The sequence below is a fragment of the Tinamus guttatus genome, unplaced genomic scaffold, assembly GCF_059628265.1.
Source record: "Tinamus guttatus ecotype Peru unplaced genomic scaffold, ASM5962826v1 Tinamus_guttatus_pri_ptg000389l, whole genome shotgun sequence".
Lineage (NCBI taxonomy): Eukaryota > Metazoa > Chordata > Aves > Tinamiformes > Tinamidae > Tinamus > Tinamus guttatus.
The window spans coordinates 6,700,330-6,721,303 of NW_028288923.1; the positions used below are offsets into that span (position 1 = coordinate 6,700,330).

General features: G+C 34.5%; 1 protein-coding gene across 1 annotated transcript in view; it reads right to left on the reverse strand.

Moving 5' to 3' along the window:
* RPGRIP1L (RPGRIP1 like) overlaps window positions 1-20,974 on the reverse strand; it is a 58,187-nt gene that overhangs the window by 24,614 nt on the left and 12,599 nt on the right. Inside the window, exons 7-18 of the mRNA XM_088530887.1 lie at window positions 18,528-18,633; window positions 15,306-15,452; window positions 14,337-14,410; window positions 10,243-10,382; window positions 7,861-7,967; window positions 7,581-7,631; window positions 6,305-6,484; window positions 5,838-5,955; window positions 4,434-4,886; window positions 3,690-3,841; window positions 1,532-1,898; window positions 362-576 (exon numbers count right to left, since the gene is read on the reverse strand). Of these exons, the coding sequence (XP_088387013.1) occupies window positions 362-576; window positions 1,532-1,898; window positions 3,690-3,841; window positions 4,434-4,886; window positions 5,838-5,955; window positions 6,305-6,484; window positions 7,581-7,631; window positions 7,861-7,967; window positions 10,243-10,382; window positions 14,337-14,410; window positions 15,306-15,452; window positions 18,528-18,633 (2,110 nt within the window). The remainder of the gene's footprint in view (window positions 1-361; window positions 577-1,531; window positions 1,899-3,689; window positions 3,842-4,433; window positions 4,887-5,837; window positions 5,956-6,304; window positions 6,485-7,580; window positions 7,632-7,860; window positions 7,968-10,242; window positions 10,383-14,336; window positions 14,411-15,305; window positions 15,453-18,527; window positions 18,634-20,974) is intronic.

Here is a 20,974-nt window from a genome sequence, read left to right on the forward strand (position 1 = left end):
CCAACCTCATGGCTATCCTGAATTTCAACCTCAAGCAAAATTATACAAACATATGACTACTTAATTTTAAAGAGCATCAAAAATAGAACCAATAAGCATCAATTTCATAACGTAAATACTTGATGCTTATTATTTCTCTTCTCCTTCCCCATTACCCACCATTGCAGAAGCCCTCTGAAGTTATGGACACAGAAATAATGCGACTTCCAAAAGGAACTTCAAGATGGCGGTTATATAAATATTTGTATTAAGCATTATTTTACAGTAAGGACAAATTCCAGGCATCATGGAAGAAGTAAATGATCTGATATAACAGGTCTTTTGTATCTCTTAGTGTCTCTGAGTTTGTTAAATTACTTACTGTCATTGATGTAGTAAAAGAAGGAGTCAGGGCTAGAGCCTGCACTTCTTTTTCTTCTAGTAATTTAGTTGCCATTGATTTCTCATTTTGAATGTAATTTTCTAAGTCTGCAGCCACTGCCAACCCACTCGGTGGTAAGTAGGCAAACTTCCATTTTAACTCAACTTGGATAGTACCAGTAGCACGTCCTGCAGAATCTTTCAGTTCAAAAGTACCTGAAAACAAAATATACATCTTATCTAAATACCTTATTTTAGAAATATATATGAAAATGTAATACAAATCAGAATGGGAACTAGGCATTAAGTGATTTAGTAGCTGCAATTTTAAAAGACAAACAATATCAAAACATTACCTTTTGTAGTTCCAGATGTCACAGAGGACATTCAGAGATGTAGGATTTAGAAGGAATGTCACAGTTAAGAGGTATAAATCACTATTACTATGTTCTTTCAACATATCCTATTGGTTTCTCAAACAAGCCAATACTATATAATTGATCTTTTAAAATAACATCTGTCTTGAGCAAAACATTTTCTTTTTACTGTTACACTTGTACAATAAATTTGAATGGGTTTTATATATCTGAAAGTTGCTAAATCTCTACCAGAAAACAAACACCTTACATTCACTTGCATAACTTGCCGTTTATGGAGGGGGGGCATTATAGAATCACATTGTTAAATACAACATACATCATGTACATCTCATAGCTGACAGAAATAATAATTAAAAATAATTAAGCAATTTCATTATAAACACTGTACTAAGTTTGCAAAAGATAACAGTCTGCAGGGAGCAGTCCTTGCACTGAAGGCAGGGCAGCAAGGGGCAGCAACCCTAAAACATCAAAAAGGGGCAGCAACCCTAAAACATCATTAGTCCCACCTTGTAACCAAAAGTTGTATTTGAAGGTTTTTTTTCTCTAACATTTGAAGTTGACATTTGATGCATTACAGTCAAGAATTATTTTCGAGTTCTGACACAGACTTTTAGTCATGACTTAAGGAACAGTATTCTCAGGATTTTATTGGAGTTGAAAATTCTGTCAAATTGGAACCATAAAGGATAGTTAAGGATTTTTCTTTGCTCTTGTTCTTACAGCAATTTGAAGAGATACAGAAACAGGAGATAAAGATTTTGTTAGCCTTAAAAAGGTCAAATTCTTACCGGAGATGTATCTGTCATGTGCTAGAGAAATTAGAGGTACATTGGCTTTTCCCAAATAATCACTGTCTTCTGTTTCAGCATCATCAAATACGTAGAAAGTTAAGGGTTCTGATTTTAGGTATCGATCTAAATCTGTGTCCATTGGCACTTGAAAACACATATGGTCATTTATTTGTGGGTTGTTGCTGCTGGGAATGATGGGAGTATCGTGGTCTGCAAAATCGAAGAACTTGTAGACAACATAAGCATTTGGCTGAAGATGTTTTTTCCTGGACTGTAGACTGTTACAACATTTTATTGTAATGTGGAGTTCATTTAAATTGCCATCTGCTGAAGTGCTGACTTGGGCAGTTCCAAATAACTGCTGCTTTAAATGAAAAAGTGGTAAATTAAAAACATTAGAAATCTTATGTTGCCGCACACCAAGAACTATATAAATAGAAAAATAACTGATTGCTTAAATGACACTCCAACTTCTGTTTAACTTTTTACATCAGTATATTACTTGTTCTATAATTTGAGCTATATCTCTCTGACTATAGGAATTAAGAAATAAGAGGTTAATTCGTTTCCTATCTGTGATTATTTTCTTTATTCTCCTAAAACTTAACTGTTCTCTTGTCTTTTGATTATCTATGAAATAGTGAAGATCACAGTCTTAAGAGCAATTCAAATCTAATGCCACTTTCAAATCAGATTTTCAGATCTGGACAGCTATTGTCTATCAAGATATAATTTTTATAACTGTAGTCCCTTTCATATATTTGCTTTTCTATAGTTAAAATTGCACTGGAAATTAATTTGTCTCAGTACTTTTTTCTTCCAAAACCTTTACGTATCCAAACAAATTCCAAAAACACAAATCAGAACATAAATAGTAGCAATAAATGTTTATAGTAGATAGCTAACTCAATGATTTCAAAAATCTTATCAATTACCTACTTGTCAAGTACCTGTATGTACTGTGGAATTCTAAGCATACAGGGAAAGTCATTTTATATAAAAACAGAAGAGTACAAGAAAATAAATAATATAGCTATCTTGATATCAAAAGCGTCTATTTTTTATTATATCACAGGTCCTCTCACCCACTGTACATAATTACCCTGTCAGTGTTCTAGCCATGTTCTGTCCTTTAGTATCTGTGGAAATGGGTATTTACATGATTAAGTATTTAGATTAAATAATCAAACTGAAATAGTTAATGAGAAAGCCAAACCTGGGTTTAAAATTAACTACTTGATTTGCAACTTTATGTCTACATTTCAAGCAATGCACAGAATTGGAACAAATTCATTGTAGCAGGTTGCACACAGTTTGTGTTCCACAATTTCTGCAACTATACAGGACAAAGCCTTTATATTTCTAATAAGGAAAAGCTTAAATTTTCAAACACACAACTGAAGCTACTTCTCAGATAACATTATAGTATAATCTTAAATTCTTGTATAATTTATGCTTATACCATGGGATAAAATATTTAAGTTACTCCAGTTTTACAGTTATTCAGACTGGAATATTTAGGACATGTTAGAAGGTTTACAGTGCTTGCATTTATACACTTAAGCTTGGTTGTTTTAATTTCCAAAGGCAATTATTCAAGACATTCCAAATTCCCTTTTTTCTGTCTCTGACCCTGGTTTAAGCACGATTACATACTGAATTATAGCAACAGAATTCCATCTCCATCTAAGAAAAGGGAAAGAGAAATAATATGACCTTCAAACACAAACTTTAACTTTGAGACCTTTCTTAAAAATGACTCAACCTATAATAGTAATCTGACACTGAGTTGGCTTAACATTCCTGTGTATTGTAACAGAGCAAAGTGTTAAGAAAATCTGACACTTACAGCTTAAGTAAATTAAATGTATTAATCACATAATTACTTCAAATTTTCAGGCCACAAGGTTATTGACAATTTCAGTAAAAATTAATAACTGGTTTAAGACTTAGTCTCTTTAGGAAAGCTATGATTCAGCTAGCTCTTGAACTCTTTATATGATAAAAATGTCATTCAACTGGTATTTTTCCATTCAAGAAGGTTTAAGCTCCTTAACCTTGACTATATAAAGAATTCAAGTAAATTCTTTGAACTGAAAAAGTAATTTTGAACAATTTATTCCATCAAAACTATTAAGGACAAAACCAAACATACCTGGGACGATTGTTCATGCTCCCTAAAATTGGATGTTAGATACCCCAGAGCTTTTGACCTCTCCTTGTAGAGTCTAAGAGCTTGATCCATCGGAACACGTAACCTGATCCAGTATTCTATGGTGCCATAATTTTGGATATTTCCATCGATTCCTAAGCAATAGAGTTATGATTAATTTTTGTTTCAATGTTGAAGTGTTTAACACAGAAGCTAAAAAGCACAACAAATTCAGTATTAGCTGATCTCGTGACGGTGCACCACAACAATTTGGGTGACTTGACACGCTCAGTTTACGTCAGAATCAGGAACAAATCTGCTGGCTTTACTTGGTTTAAAAACAAAATATGAAAAATGTTTCATTTTGTCATCTGCAACATTTACTGCCTACGTTATAGAATCAAATAAGGTTCATTATCTTATTCTCTGTAAGGGAAATAAAGCTTAGCAAGTTTGGTATGCTGAGAGTTGAAAATGCCCCCCAGAGTGGCCGGCAGTTTAATTACTGGCTAAATACCACTTTGTAATGGCTTGTTAAACCATATCTTTGACGTTGACAAGAGTAGGCAGTTACAGGCCTCTAGATGTACCTTGCTGTATCTAAGAGAAAATACCATGTTGTATAAACCATTTTTAGTTTCTTAAGTATTAATATATGAACACAGCATTGCCCCAAAACACATTACTCAATTACTTATTATTTACAATACTGCACCAAAAAGATTTTTCTTTTGATGCGTTACTTACCAACTAAAGTTGCTGAGCTGTAGATCCTGCCACTGTTTTCCAAGATGTCATGGAGTTTCAGCTGGCACACAGCAGCTGTTTCATAATCCGTGCCATACGCATGATGAACCTCAACTGTGATGCTGTTCTGTTGTATATAATGCAAGAAGCAGTCATCAACCTGCACCAGATACTGAGAAGTGAAGTCATAGGATGCAATCAACCCATGCACTACTGGGGTTGTCTGAAGTTCAAAGTCATAGAATGCATAGGTACAAAAAGTCGCAGGTTCTTCGGCACCAAAAGCTTGCACAGCTTCAGGGGAAAACATCACTTTGCTAATATGAACTTCAAAAAGATTCTCTCCTCTTTCTAAATGTAAAGTTTCATCAAATTCATCCACTGGATCATCTGGCAATACTTCTGGCCTGAATTTGTACTGCTTAGTACCATAGGCGATATCTCTTAGTTGAGCTGCAACAAACAAAGCAGAGCTACAATATGACATCTTTGTTTTAACATCAGTTTTGATTAATGACCGAGTAGAGGGAAAAAAGGAGTAATTCAATCATTAAGATTTACTTCTTTTGTAAGGCATTACCAAAAAATCACATATTTTAAACAATATCTGCTGCTCAGTTAGCACATTGACCACAATTAAGAATATTTCCAGCTGCTGCAACACATATAAAAATAAATACAGCCTCCTAAAAAAATTACAACCAAGGGATTTAGAAAAAGCAAGAATGCAAAAGCATTACAGATTAATCAAAATAAATATCACTATCACTGTGATAATATGTAGCACTGGCTTAGCATTTGTATATGTTTGTACACTGGAACTATACAAAATACTATTACTTGCTGGGAAAATAAAGAAAAATAAATGCTTACACAATTAGGACATAAATCACCATGCAACCCTGTAGTACAGGGGATGTCATTTGGATACAAAACTAAGCTTGCTACCACATTAGGCTTTCTAAGGTATCCTTCAGGTCTCATATACACCATTTTTGCAAATAAATGCATTAAAAAAGCATTTTATAGTTTTTGTATGGAAATGTTTTGTGGGTATATTTATTATGCCATAAATTAAGGACTTTTTGCAACACACAATAATTATGAAATCACAGGATAGCTCATTAAGAGATAGGCCATATTTACTGTATTTAAAAAAAAAAGGTTTCTGAGCTTTATCCTAACTCAGGAATAGCTACAGTATATAGTAGTATGTTTATTTTGTTTAGTAACTTTAGCATTTAAGTTAACGGAAGAGTACACAGATAATTTTTCATGAAAGACCTGACTTTTCTTCTATTTCTAAAAATAATAAAGCTCTCCAGTTAAGAAGCTAAACACTCACAAGGATAACTTGCAGCACACAGTATGTAAAAATTGGAGGAAAGTATATTGCAAAAATACCTTCTAACTTTCTGATGCGAGCAGCCCTAATATCAAGGAGGTGGACATACTGCTCCAGTTTTACCTCATAATCTTTCTGTAGACTTTCCATCTTTTGTGTCACTACTTCAACTTCCATCTGAAAAGAGTGTGTATATAAAAAAAAGACTTACGAGGATTGTACTGATATTGCACAAATAGTAGCAATTCAGCAACAAGGCAGTCTGCCCTAATTTCAAGATAATAGAGATTTTATTATTTTCTTTTTATTATCATGAAGTAGCTATTCTTTCAGGTGAATGTTCTTAGTGGTTTATGATTACTTTTAACAGCAGATCTTACATTACCTTACCTAAAAAACAGACTGCCTTTGTTGCTGGCTTCCAAGTCTTAATTATGACTTCGTATCTTCCTAGGGGAAGTTCTAGTGCTACAAGTGTTCACATATTACTATTGGGTTATTTTTTGCTATAAGAAGAGGTTAGTACCTGGTAATCTTTGTTAATTTTATGCTGTACTATTAACATATTCCTTGTCTTCTCAAGTTCTTGCACTGTTTCTGCATGTGTTAATTGCAGATCCCGCAAGGACTGTTCCAAATCTTTATGGATGCCATCTCCTTTTTCCAAAATCTTAAGGTCTCCATTCTGCTGCTGCTGCTTTTGAACCTGAAGCAATTTGGAGAAAATACTGGAACAGACTTTTGCAAAATAATCAGATACATTTGTGCATGGTTAAACATAGCATTGGGATAGTATTCTGGAACTAAATCAAGCAGTAAGGCCAATTCAGTCGCAGTACAAAAATTAGGAAAGAGGTAGACTAATAAGCATAAGGATTACATTCAGGATTGTCATCTCTTATCATCAGGAATCAGTTAAGACATAAGAGATACTTGAAAGCAATCATTCTCTTGAATTCATTGAAAATACTTACAGATTTGCCTTTTATAGAACTACTAACATTTTTAGTGAATGCACAAATGCAGAATTATTACTTTACAGGCTACCTTATTTCTACCACAGAGAATGGTATTTTAATTTCACTATAATAGTAAAAATTTCTTCCCATCTACGTTTTTTCTCCCCTTTCCATTATCATTATGGAATTAGCACTGCAGTTAAGTGGCATAAAGAGCTATATTCTATACACAATAATCATTTCTTCAAGAAAACACAAAAGGGTCCTCTGAAAGAAGACTTGTATTTTGACTTGTTGCCTCTTCTGCCCACTTTATTTTCAATTTTATTGTATAAAACAGAATTACAATTTATATGTAAAAAAAAAAAAAAGAGAGAAAAAGACGAAACAAAAACCCACTTTTCCATAGATTATTTTTTGCTGTAATAAACAGAGAAAAATTACTAAACATGGTCATTGTATTTTCAGTTTTGCCATACTTTGAACATATTCCCATAACTTACAGCATTACTAAACAAAATATTGTTAGTGTTCAGAAAGGAGGTATACGAACAAGTGATAATTCCTCTAACTGTGAAAAAGCCAGAAAATGCTTTCACATCTGGTTTAATTCACTTTTGATGTTGTAATGAAATATGTACATAACCCTAAGTAAATTTTTTCTCCTGCTTCACCGTAACTGAAAAATGACAAATGCATATGTACAAGCTTGAAGCATTAGCTACCAATATATGCACAAATGACACATCCCTTGAAAACCTTGATTATTATATAGAAAACATGCAAGGGGCAAAGTTGAAAAAAAAAAAAAGAATAAATGCAAATAAATTATTTGAAAGTTACCTTAACAAGCAAGAGAGCTTCTCCGAGTTCTGCCACATCAATATTACTTTCCTGAAACGGAAAAACTCAATGAAAAGGCGTTACTGGATGTGAATGAATAATGGAAAGAGACATTCAGAATAACAAGATGCATTCTCACTAGACATGACATTTTGCCTGCTGTTATGAATAAATAAAGTCTGTTATATTTCTGCATTCTTTTAAGAGAAGTACTTGCATTATGTATAAAACATAGAATGGGGGGCTTTTTGGACATTTTCTAAACAGAAAGAGAGTTCACCTTGGTGAAGAACTTCATGTGATTCTTCAGCTCTTCTAGTTGTTGCTTATGTTCCAGACAGTGCAACTGCAGGTCTTTGTTCTCTTGGGTCAGCTTTTCATTTTGGTCTTTACATATAGAGAAAGAATAAAATATTCTGCTTAGTTCAACAATAATTGTAGAAACCATGAACTTGCTTTGTCATATTAACTCTCTGTATAAAAAAAACAATTAAAAATGTAAAAATTCATTTGTTTTGTACATGGAATTTCTCAGTCTTATCATATGATAAGAGTGGAATAGAAAACAACTCCTCTCTGATAGAGCTGTATGGATAAAAAGGCACAATATTCTTTCATTATATATTCCTTTGTTATAACAATCTACCTTCTTCTAGTTTTAAATACTAGCTTTTCTCTAAATCAAAGTTTTAAGGGACAAAAATATTCTTTCCTATTACTCTCCTTCCCCTTCCAATTCCTTATCCTCTAGACGACATGTAACCCAGGTGCTTAAACACTGTAAATTCATATTGCAAGTCAAAGTGATACAAATGTATCCTGTCTACCTAATGTGCAAGTATCAGTCTTTGCAAGTCCCATACACATCAGTAGATAGTGAATGGCAAAAAAAAATACTACTTAGTTGTGAATATGTCCTATTCCTTTTAAGAAAATAGCCCATGATACCCTTTTAATGGTGGAATCTTTCCCATTGACCCTCAGGGCACAATGCACAGTTATCTATTTTTCTACACACAAGATAGGTTTTCGGTTTTGAGGTTTTAACTCAGCAAGAAGCAGGCAGTTGACATTCTAGTCTCAAGGGTTTGGGTATGTTTAAAAAAGCTGACATCAGATTAATTTTAACTCCGTAGTATTTATATATCAAATGACATCTTCCCTAAAAATGAATCATCCGTAATGCCAAACCTCCTGCACACAGCAGCCTCACTCATACACGTGTTGGGACTCCACAAGAGTCACTTTCAATTCAAACATGTATTTGCCAGTAAGGTTTAATTCTCTGCAGTTGGGAGGAAAATGCAATGCCTTTATGCAGTTGTGAAGAGCAGGCACTAAGAACCTTTAGCAGCTAACAGTGAGAAAGCAAATAAGGAAATAATCAAAATTAGCCTTTTGGGGGATGTTTTGGCAGGGGGGAAAGACTTTATTGGATATTGTGAAACATTTATCAGCAACTGATTCCAAATAAACCCAGGATCTGAATCTGTGGGTGCTCCACAAAAGCAGGTAGCGGGTGTAGGGAGGGCTCCTAATGCCAACCTTACTTCTCTCTAAAATATAAACAGCCATTCGACTGGCACTTTCTCCAGGGATAAGGAGAAGAGGTCTCTCTCCAAGTTGTTTATCTTCTTGTCACCTTTTCTTTTTATTTTCTAACAAAAAGAGCAAGCTCATCTCACTTGTTTTCTAACATTAACCCTCCATTTTTGGTAGACCTCTTAATAGAAGCAGAGACCAAAATTTCTAGGCTAAAATATTTAACACAACATGAGAAATAACTAAGCAGCCTGTAGGTTAGGATCAATTCAAATTTACCTTTACTGCCCTTTACTGTAGCAACAGCGTGCCCAAGTTTTGATGGAAAAAAAACAAGCTGTAATTGGATCCTAAATATGTAGGCTTGAAGGATTTTAATTTTTCTGTTTCTTGGGTACCCTTGATGAACATGTGGTATCCATTGCCTATTCTAAATGCCCTTTGGAAGGAGGTGTGCATGCGTGGAGAGAGGACACTGCAGCTAACAGCTGGAAACTCAATCGCCGCTGTTCAACAAGCATGAGGATCCATACAGAAAGATGTAAGTGTAGCTCAGTCAGCTGAGAAAGACAATATCCATATGCCATAGCTTCATATTATTAAGGCATTTTATGTATTTTAGTATTGCTGGGGACTACTTTGCAAACAGTTGCGCTGATCAAATCAAGTGCTTAAATACTTACCTCAAACATGAAGTCAATAAATCTAACTCAGAACCTCAAAATTAAGCACATGCTCAACTAGAGCCATAACCATAAAAAGACTTACTCCAAGTGGGCTAATTTCTACAAGGCTATTTACACAAATAAAAGTTACATTTGAGAATCAGCCCTAAAAGCAGTTTTTCCTTCCTACCTGCCTGTGATTTTGTTTTGTAAATTTTATATTATCACAGCGCATGTAACTAGAAGCATAAAATTCAAAATTCATTCAAAAAGAGATACCTGTATTGGGACTATTTTTGTGGTTTGATAACAGTCTTTACCTAAGCATACTGTTCAACATGCATTGAAAAGATAGTTTTGAACTCAATAAAATTATTTTGCTTTTCTGCAAAATTTCCTGAAACACAGGAAATGCTCACTTCCTGGGGAAAGTGAGGGTTATTTCAGAAATATACCTCTTTCTACTTTGATCTTGTCAAGTATTTCATTTTTGTCTGCTAAATCAGATTTGAGAGCAGTCTCTAGTTTAGCAATCTGCAGTTTCAGTTGCTGTTCCTTTAATTTCCATTGCTGTTCATGGGTCACGCTGAAGACACTGTAATAAAATATGCGGCATGTGAAAAACTTTTAGAAATCAATTTCAACTGAAAATAATAAAGAAAAAAGCTTTAGTGGCACAAAGACCACTGTCATCATGTCTCAGGAATTAAGTAAACATATGCTGGTCTGCTGCTGTTGAAACCAAGGCGCCTTTCTCAGGCTGCGGTTGAAAAACATGAAAGAGTTTGTGGGATGAGCAAAGGAACTGGCCTTAATTTAGAGCTCCAAAGTCTGAAAAGTTGGCAGCATGCAACATTTGTGGGACTAGAAAAGGAATTCAGATGTGTATTCCAGAGTAATCCACAACTCCAAACCTCAGCAACTGACAACTGACAAGACCATTCTTTCCGCATACAAAACCTCTTCATGTAGAGAGTTGCGATTACCCACCTGATTTCTTTTAAATCTGTGAAACATGTAGAGCCTAAAATCAGTTGCTTGTTCAAAGAAATGTTGACCACAAAGTGACAACAGTTCTCATACTGTAAAACAACAACTCTGATCCTGATTAAGACATATATATAAAGTAATCTTTTTCCTACTTCAAGATATAAAATAAAGGAGGTGGGCAAGGAAATTAAAATACTGTTTTTCCTGTAACACATTATTTAGTTGTAAACTACAAATCTGTCTGCAGTATTATGGACTGAAAGTCGGAAATGATGAAACCACAGTAAAATGTGCAACTCCGATTGAGGCAAAAGCAAATATATTAAATAATTTACAGTATAATTCCCAGTAGGTAAAAAAATAAAATAATGCAATGTGGTTTTGTATAATTTATGAGGTGAGTATTATGGCCTTCATATTACTATTTAATAGCTGAATTCTTATTGACTGAAAATATGCCCTCCATCTTAACCTTAACCAATCAGAAATAGTTTATTCACTTAAGTGAAAATGCAAAAATCCATACTCTGTGAAAAATCTGAAATTTATACTTTCAATATTTTCCTGTATGAGCCAGTTCCTCACCTATTCACCACTGAAACTCACTAGAAAAAAGTTGCTTTAAAAATAGAGCTTTTCATAAGAAAAACTACAACCAAATATACCTAAAAAGGAGAGATACAGGGCAGAGGTGCCAGCTACACAACTTGGTTGACTGCAAGGGAATTGCCTCTGCTTTGATAGCAACAGACCTTGTTGTTGACTTGTAAAAAAGATGAGAAAGAATGATTTCTTGAATGACTACTACTTGAATGAATGCCTATCACTATATAAAATGGTTGTGAGTAGACAGAGTGAATTTATAGTCGATAACTTCAAAGATTTTTTTTCTGAAGATCAAAGGAAAAACAACATACTCTAACATAAGTTCTAAGCTCCAAAGTCCTTGGCAAGAGTTTATATTCTTGCTTTGTGATCTGCAGAAAGATCACTTATTTTTCTCTACCTTTTTATTTTCTCACCCTACACCTACCTTATCTAGTTATATCACACTGTTCTCTACGCAGACACTACCTGACAGCGTGCAGAATGCCTTCTATAGCGTTCATGGCCTAACTGAAACCTTCAGCTTGTAGAATAATATACATTTCACTCTTCTATAATTTTGAAGATAATGCAGTGAACCTACAATCCTTATTATAATATCGCATAGGGACAGAAGACAGAGTGGTCCATAACTGCTCAGCACTCTTCGAAGCTTGACTCACTACCAACCAAAAGGAAACCAAAAATTTTATTAAGAGAAGACATAAACGCACTTAGTTTTCAGACTTCTGAAAAAAATCTGCAAGGTTTAATAAGCATCCTATCTCGTTATACACATTCACTATCTTTAGATATAGGTACTTCACAAAAAATGTAGCTACATATTACTGCAGTTTTTCAAAAGACTATCCTGCAGAAAAGTCATTAGCAGCTATTATGGACCTAATTTTGGTATCTGAACATGCTTAAATAAAGAACAACTCGGCAGACAGGATTTTTCTGAGCCTGTATCATGCTCAAGTTAAGTTGCTTATGTCAGTTTGAACCGAGTCCACTTCTACCTCTTCCCTCCCTCAAATTTTAAGATTACTTTTCACTTGAATTCATGTAGAATTTCTTGTACATTTACTGTATTTCATTGGAGTTGGAGCCATCTGGATAACTATAAATGGTCAACCACATCTGGCACTGTTTCCCTGCGAGGCAGTCTGAGCATTGCTAGATTTGCATTACAAGGTCATATGAAAACAATTCCTGCAAACGTTTTATCCAAACGAATTGTTTTCTCGGATACTGACTAAATAATAAGAGTCAACTGACAAATTCGTACTTGTTCTTTGTAAATTCTTCAGATCAAGTTTTGTAGTCTTGGCTTTGGCAAAATTCCCATTAACTTCAAAGGGATTTTCCAAGAGAATGACAATAGCAAGGAAGGAGATTTAAGCCTTTCCCCTCCTACCCCCTAAAAATATTATAGAAAAATCTATTAATTTTCTGGCACCTATGGACACTGCTAGCAAAGACAATGCTGTAGTAAATCTGCATTGATCAATCAACTGAACTAGTAAAAATGTTCCATTTCTCTAATTTCTTAGTACCTGTAAAATAGAATCATGGAACATCAAGCAAAATTTACATAGGGTATATTAAAAGATAGTTCATTCTAAGAAAAAAATATGTTGCAGATGATGGGGTTATAAGAGAACGATATTTGAATTTATTTAAACATCTTTTCACTTGTCCCACTCCAATTTGCAAAGTAAGAAAAGAAAATTTTGAACCAAGACTGCAACTTGATATATTAGCAAATGTTATTTCTTTGCATAATAATGAAGGAGACAAACTGATGTTCCCAAGTATTCATTTGAATAGATTTGAAGATTCATATGAACACAACAAGTGATGACACTTGTCAAGTGATGACAGTCTTCCCCTATTCACAACTCTAAACATTGTGATTATACAGTTGCTACATAGCATAATTAAAAAGTCTTATAATAAGACCTATGAGTACATTTTTTTTAAGATATATTTTTGAATTTCACACTGGAAAGTACAAAAATGAACACACATATCGCAAGAATGCTGTAAACCACACTTAACAGCACTATCATTATATTTACTCATTACTCTAACTTTGCTTTCTCAGACAATTAGCTTGAGGAAACTTACTTTCTAACCCCCTTCAAATTAAGAGGTCATACAGATCCCACAGTCTAGGAAGAGTTCATTTCAAGATCTTTTTTCTTTTTTCCTTTAACACACCTATGACATATTTGACTGTAATTACTTCTTTTTTATTGTTATTTCCCAAATTTTATCTGGCAGCGCATTATCTTTTTGATTGATGATACCATTTATACTGCCTACTACCTATATGAATCTTTATAAAAACTCATAAGAACCCATGTAAAAGTGGAACCAGCCCAGATGAAACGGCAGTGCTGCAAAAACACCCCACTCCCTCCAAATAGTTTCTACCATGTTTACTTATCTGATGTTAGATGTCATAAAACCACTGAGAAGTGCTGAAAGGATTTAAAGTCTGCATTCTCTGCCCCTCCTTTACCCCCGCATTTAGAAAATAAACTTGATCCAAGGTGTATATCTCCCTAGATTTATTCTTCTTTTAACAGTAGCATGCTAAGAAATATATTAGAAAGTCTGATGATAACTTAATGGTTTGATGCCCACAATTTAGTGAATTCTACTTAACTCTTAATTCACATTTTTAAAAGAGAAAAACATATGATTTGAAGAGTATTAGAGGAACCAGCATGAAGACTGCCATGTTTCAACAGTACAGGTGAACTACTGGCTGAATTGAGTATCATAACATTTTCCATGTATACATACTACTATAAGGAATTGTCTTGAGATATTTGCACAAACACCCACGTGCATATGCCCATGCATGCAGGTGCACACTATATTATGCAGGATGGGAAATCAACTTTTAAACAGGACTGCAAATCAAGTTTAATATACATATATGCAATCCCCCACATTTTACCTGCTGTACAGCTTATCGTAGTTTTCTTTTAAGAGTTCCTTCTCCTTCTCTAGATCATTTATTCTATCCTGTAGCTAAAACGAAGAAGAAAGTTCCAAGCAATAAACAGCATAAAAGAAGATTACAATGAATTTATAAAGAAGATTCATTAGCGCTTGGCAGACATTTTCAGGAAGACTTTCATTTCTTCCTTTTATATAATTGTCTTTAGAAGCTTCAAAATGATACTTTTTTCACCACTGGATTTATGTTTGGCCAAGCCAGGTTGTTTCATGTAGCTTAAATGTAGTGGAGAATAACATGTCTTCACTGAATAACAGTATCTAACCATGTTCTGCTTTACGTCAAAAACGTGTGTACAATGCTAAAAAGACTTAGTTCCGTTCTGCTAAGTTAAGATTTATTATAGAGCAGCTATTATTTTTATTGATCAGACAGAAACAACAAGCAAGACCTTTCAAAATACTCTCTTCTAAAACAAGATATAGTTTTAAACTTATGAAAGATGCTAAAACAGAAGAAATTCCCTGTGTGCATTATCAACCTCAGTACATTTGGTTCATGTAAAATACCTTTAAATCAGGCAAATACAGTGATAAAACTGAATTTAAGATGCAACAAATAACTCAGACTATTACTCCTCATATACTGAATAGAACGGGTTTTTTTTGGCCCTATATTTGGGTTACTATTAGTGATGATATTTTTGTCAAAAATCTACTAAAGTAATCAACTGATTTTACTGCTTGATGAAAGCAAGACTAAAGTAGCGGTTAAAGTGATAGTAAGAAAATAGCAAAAATAACTATTCTGATTGTTTCCGTTTAGTTCTTTAAAACCCTGACACCACTGTATTGTTAGCCTTTTAAATACGTTTGAAAGCTATCTCGTCCTTATCTTAGGTGATGTTTTCCCTTCTATACATATAGCACTTCAAACAGATTATGCCCGAGAGAGCTAGAATCTCACCTCCTCTGTCCTTCGCTTGGAAATATTCACTGATTGCAATTCCTTTTCAAGATGGAGGCACTTTAAACGTTCCTCTTTAAGCTGCAGATTCAGTTCATCACCTTTTGTCATTAAAGCATCATGGCTGCTCTTCAGGTTCCTTTGGTTCTACCAAAAGGAAGGAAGAAAAAAAAGATGGATGAAATTGGGTGGAGATTTGGGGGGGGGGGTGTGTGTGGAATTATTCACCCTAAGCAAACGCTGCATGTTCAGCCAGTGGTCCTTTCTGGCAGCATTTAATGCATATTCTCCATATGGTCAACAGGAGACACTCTTGAGCTAGGAAACTCTAACTTTTATTACACAAGGCCAGGAGAAGGTGGCATTCTCAAAGCTCTCATGAACATTAAACCCTCATTTCAGGCTTGAGGAGAAGGACCAAGAAATACATCTGTTAAACAATTAAAAGATTTTGCTGTGGTTACAGTGGTTAGACATACTGACCAAAAACACTGCAGTAGCAAGAAAAAAATGGATGTTGACCACAGTTATGTTAATCACAGAACTTGCTACAGCTCTGTTAACCCATGGATATAAATATCTAATTGCTTCATATTCCTTATGCACTTGGTTATATTTCCCTGCCGGCAGTAACTTCATAAGAGACTTAGGTTTCTTTTACATTTTAATCTACTTCAGTGGATTATATTAAGCATTATATCATATACGTAATCAATTTTAATATTGAATGGAAGATACTGACAGAAAGAGAGAGAGAGAGAGAAGAGAGAGAGAGAGAGAGAGAGAGAGAGAGAGAGAGAGAGAGAAAGTCAGCAGCCTCTCATATCTCATTTCTTCATAAGAAAAATCTTTTGAAGAAGACATAACCTAACATACAGTCTGAACCCAGAAAGATAATCAAGTATATTATTCATCACTTTTTAACGGTCTTTCTGCACTGCTCTTCTTCCTCTGCAGTGCCTGAACTGAATTACAGTAACTTCTTCAAAGCAATGAGAAATGAGAAATAAAGAAATGAGTCTTTTATACTCTTTTCTTTACATGTCTCTCCAAATATCTTTCTTTCTTCCTCAAAACCTTGCAGAGCCTAAACTTTCCAAAGAGTACCCAAGTGAACATGGCTCTTCTTCCTCACCTCCCAACCTCCTTTACTTATTAATTCTTTTCCCTTTCAATGCAATTTCATTACTTTGATCTACTAAATATATATAAATAGCAAGGCTGCGGTTCATGGACCATTTCACTCTTTTTTTTCTTTCTTTAATTTCTAACATAATTTGGAAACAAAAAACTACAGTCCATGTCTCGATTTCAGACTGATACCAAATCTCCCCTAGTCAAGCTGTGATCTATTTATTCCACAGAAAAATCTTCTTGGAACTTTTAATATCTTCCTCAAATATCTCCTCACTTCATCTTCATTGTAATCTTTCAGTAGCATTACTTCTCTCCATCCCGTTGGAGAGAATCTTTCCTCATTAACTTTAAAGGGACCAAGACTTGACCTTTCCCCCCCCCCCCCCCCCTTTTCTTTGCCCATCCAAGATAAATTATTTTCCTGAATATTTTATATGTTTGACTGGTCTGTCAGTACTTTTTTTTTTTCCGTCATGGACAGTTATTTTCTATTCTGTCCTCTCCAGAAATATTTCGAGATTCAGGGCTTGGCAACAGCTATGTTGATGACTTTAGTTTAATGTTTCTGGTCTGGGATTTTGTTCCTTTGGAAAACATGCCTCAATATGGTTGCCAAGCAGAATTAGTTCCCTTAAGAGAACGGATGTATACCACCTAGAAGAATTCCACAACTATCAAACTCTCAATTATATTTCTCAATTACATTTCTGAAATCAACAGTTGCAGTGATTGCTCAATTAACTCGATAGTATTTAAAATGGTAATTGTATATGTTTAGCCTATTTCATACAGCAGTTCTGGTAGTCTATAATTAAGATACATAAGTATACCAGTCTCATCAATTACATAATGAAAATAATTTTCAAGGTCCCTTGTTTTTATAAGCAGACTGTACAACTCCTTAATTCAACTGGATAATAATTCTTTAACAACAAAGTCATCCTCTGAATGTTTGGTAACAATCTATTGACTTCTGATTTTAGTGACATATTTAACTGGAAATGGAAGCACTGTTGTATCCATTATCTTGTGAAAAATACGAAGACAGAAACCATTCATCCTTTTGAAAAAAATCCAGCTCTGACTGTGCATTAGAATCAATGTCCTTGAAGGATATCAGTTTGATTCCTAGGCATGTGTTTCTATTCAGCTCCTGCCAGTATAAAGGCTTAAGAACTCGATGTTTGCTGTAAATTACCAAAAAGTTGCATATGATTTAGAATGGAACAGTTTACGTATCATTTTCTATTGAACAACATAGAAAGGCATTTGAAACCTGTCTCCCCTAGATTTTACATTCTATGTAGTTCACTCCATGCATGAAATTAAATTAAAGCTACTAACAGAAGAGCAGCTTTGGCTCAGAAGATATAGGTATTAGACTGGTGGGGACTGGGCAGGGGGAAAGCAGAGCAAAGCAAAAAGTAGCAGGAGAAAGACACAGCAAAACAGGACCAGAACAAAAATCTTACAGCAAAAGTCTTATTTGAAGCACCTAAAGCAGTAGGATGATGGCAGCAGCAAGAAGAGTGTCCTGAGAAAAAAATGTAAAGAAATGAGGACAAGCATACCCTCCCGCCAACTACGGGGTAAGAGGCTGAAAATGGGAGGCTAAGATACAATAAAAAGAGAAAGGTAGATTTGGGCAGCCTCCAATTCCAGAGGGCTAACAGAAGATGACACACAGTTCTCCTGAGTTCTTCCTGGGTAGCAGTGAATACAGGGATAGGATCCATGTGGTACTTCTAAATAAACAGTTATAAGAGTTGTAAGACTAAATAAGAGACCTTAATTTTTGTCAGGCAGTCTTGACAAAGCCAGAAAACTGAAGTTGTTCTACAAAAACAAAACCCAACTCCCTGACCTGGCCCTTGCAGATAAATACAGTCTTTAAGACTTATTAGATCTCTGAAAAAAAAAAAAATTCAAGGCAAAAATAACTAGACATTTGAGATAATTTAGGTTCAGTGTATTTAGTTTATTTGCACATATTTAACATTGCTTTAAAAGCAGAAACTGTGTATACTTAATTTCTATTTACACATTAGTGACAGTAATGGAACATAGCAACCACATTGTAATTACCTCTTGAAGCTGCAGAAATTTTCCTTCCATTACTGAAAGAGCATTGCTTTTCTCAACCAGCTGCTTATGGACCTTGATCATTTCCACGTTGTCCCGGATGTTTAACCTTCAGAAATGTATTAAAAAAATGCATGATGAGATTTAAGATAGGAAATTAATTCTCTTACTAGTTTTGTCCTAAAAAGTTGAAACTGCTCACAAATCAGCTTTCTACAAAAAGTTTTAGGAGTAGATTTAGTCCTGAATACCCCACAATCTCATCTCAATGTAAGACAATTCACATTGCAGAATTTAAGTAACTCAACATTCCACTGCATGATGACATGTGAGGGTAAATCATTGTACAGACATCTTCGCTTATGGCATCAAACAACATATTAAAGGAAGGGAGAATAATTTTACATAAAAAGATAATATTTATTCCCAAACACTTCCCCCTCATATCTCCAAAATATTTCATGCCAGTAGATTTACCACTTTATGGAGTTTTGTCTCTCAGTTTAAGCCTATCAAACATTCCTATAAATGACTCAGAAATTTACATTGAGTAACAAGCAGGTGTCTTTAACAACACAAACATCGCTCAAAATGCATGCAAAAGTTTTATACAGTTCTGCTAAGATTAAATTGAGCATACATTGTTTAATAAAAAAGATCTTTAAAAGTATTTGCAATTTAAACACTTTTTTTCAGATTTATTTTCCTACTTAAAATACTTCAAGTAGACCCCATTACTTTTTTACCTTCTAAAAGTTCTGGAAGAGAAAACTAGTTTAGGAAGACAAAACAAGAATACAAGAGCTTATATATATATATATATATATATAAATATAAATATATATGTACGTATATAAATATAAAATGTAATGAAGTCAGAATAAAATCTGCAGTGGTTGAAGGAAGTCACCTCTTTCAATACTTATTTTAGACAGATACTGGAAAGCCTGTCATGATGCCCTGCTGGAGCAAGAAAATGGACTACAAAGCTTACACATCTGTAAACCAGCTGAGAACACAAAATTCTTTTCTTATTCTTTAAAATATCAAAGCCCACGGTGTTTTCGCATTGCCCAGTTAATTGTCCTTACATAGAAGATAAACACACTCACAAACCTGGGATCCTCCCTAAGAAACAGCCCTAATGCAACGTTAAAGCTATCATGTGTCTCCAACATGTTATCTACATAAATTAAGCTGCGGTGAGTCAAGACAGCATCAGTCTCATGCTAGCTATTTTAAAGCTAATGTAGTGGCACAATTTTATTAATCATGTTCCACACATCAAACAAAAGCCTCTGATGCTTTCAAAGGCTTTGTCTTTTTCTTTTTTTCTTCCTTCTTTTTTAAGCAGTAGGCTTTTTTTTTTTCAAGAAAAAAAAAAAAAAAGGAGCAGATGATAGTGAAATTTATGATGTACAGATGTAAACCCCATGGCTCCCGACTATCAACATTAACTATTTTTTTCAACAGTGAATGAAACACTATTTGGTGAGTTTTGGTACTGATATTATCAAGTCAACCACTCAAATTCAGAAGTGAAAAAACACTATTTATGGGGATTCAATTCAATTTTGATAATTATAAAACTGCTTATCTCTCAGATTCTGCATAGCAAAACCATGCGCTATTCATGTATTAGTGCATTATACTGATCACAATTTCAGCTCTCAGTATAGATCAGAGCAACCACATTGTTTTCCATGACACTTTTACAGTATTTTTTTTTAATCTTTTTAATAAAAGATGTCTAATAAATGGTTGATGCACCCAGGCACATGATGAAGGCCATGCCATTAACATCTGGCACAATCATTTCAAATTTCATGGGAAAAGCCGAGTTACTTGCAGAATATCCCTTTGCTTTCCATAAGGACTGTCACAAAATAGTCAAACAGGTTATGTCCAAGAGGAAGTCCATCTACTATCTTCTCCCTCCCCTGCAGCTGATCTATTCTGCCTCCAGAACATCTTCCTAGATATTCTGATGTAGCTGAAATATAGGGGCTATATGCAGATTTCATATAAAGTAAGTGACTTCCATCCTCTCTTCTGCAGATATTTTGCTCAAAGACTAGCAAAATACTCTATAAGACTACCACTAGACTAAGACAGCTCACTCAATATTGCCTCCACTGCCAACCAAGTCAAAAATTTGGCTTCAGAACCCCAAGACACGGAGGTAGACTGGGGACAAAAGTTAGAAGAGCCTAAAGCTCCTTTTGGAGACAGTACCCTGAGCTGACGGACAAACTGAGTTAGCTCTAGGGGCCTCCTGCCCCAAGTATAGAAATAAGAAACACAAACCCTATCCTTCCAGTCTAAATCACATTTTAAAGCTGCATTAAAGAGTCTGAAATTGGAAATGGAGTTAGGAGAAAGGGACTTCTTAAAGAGCTAAGAATTATGCTTAGGGTTAATGTCTAAAGTACACCAAAGAGATAATCTCT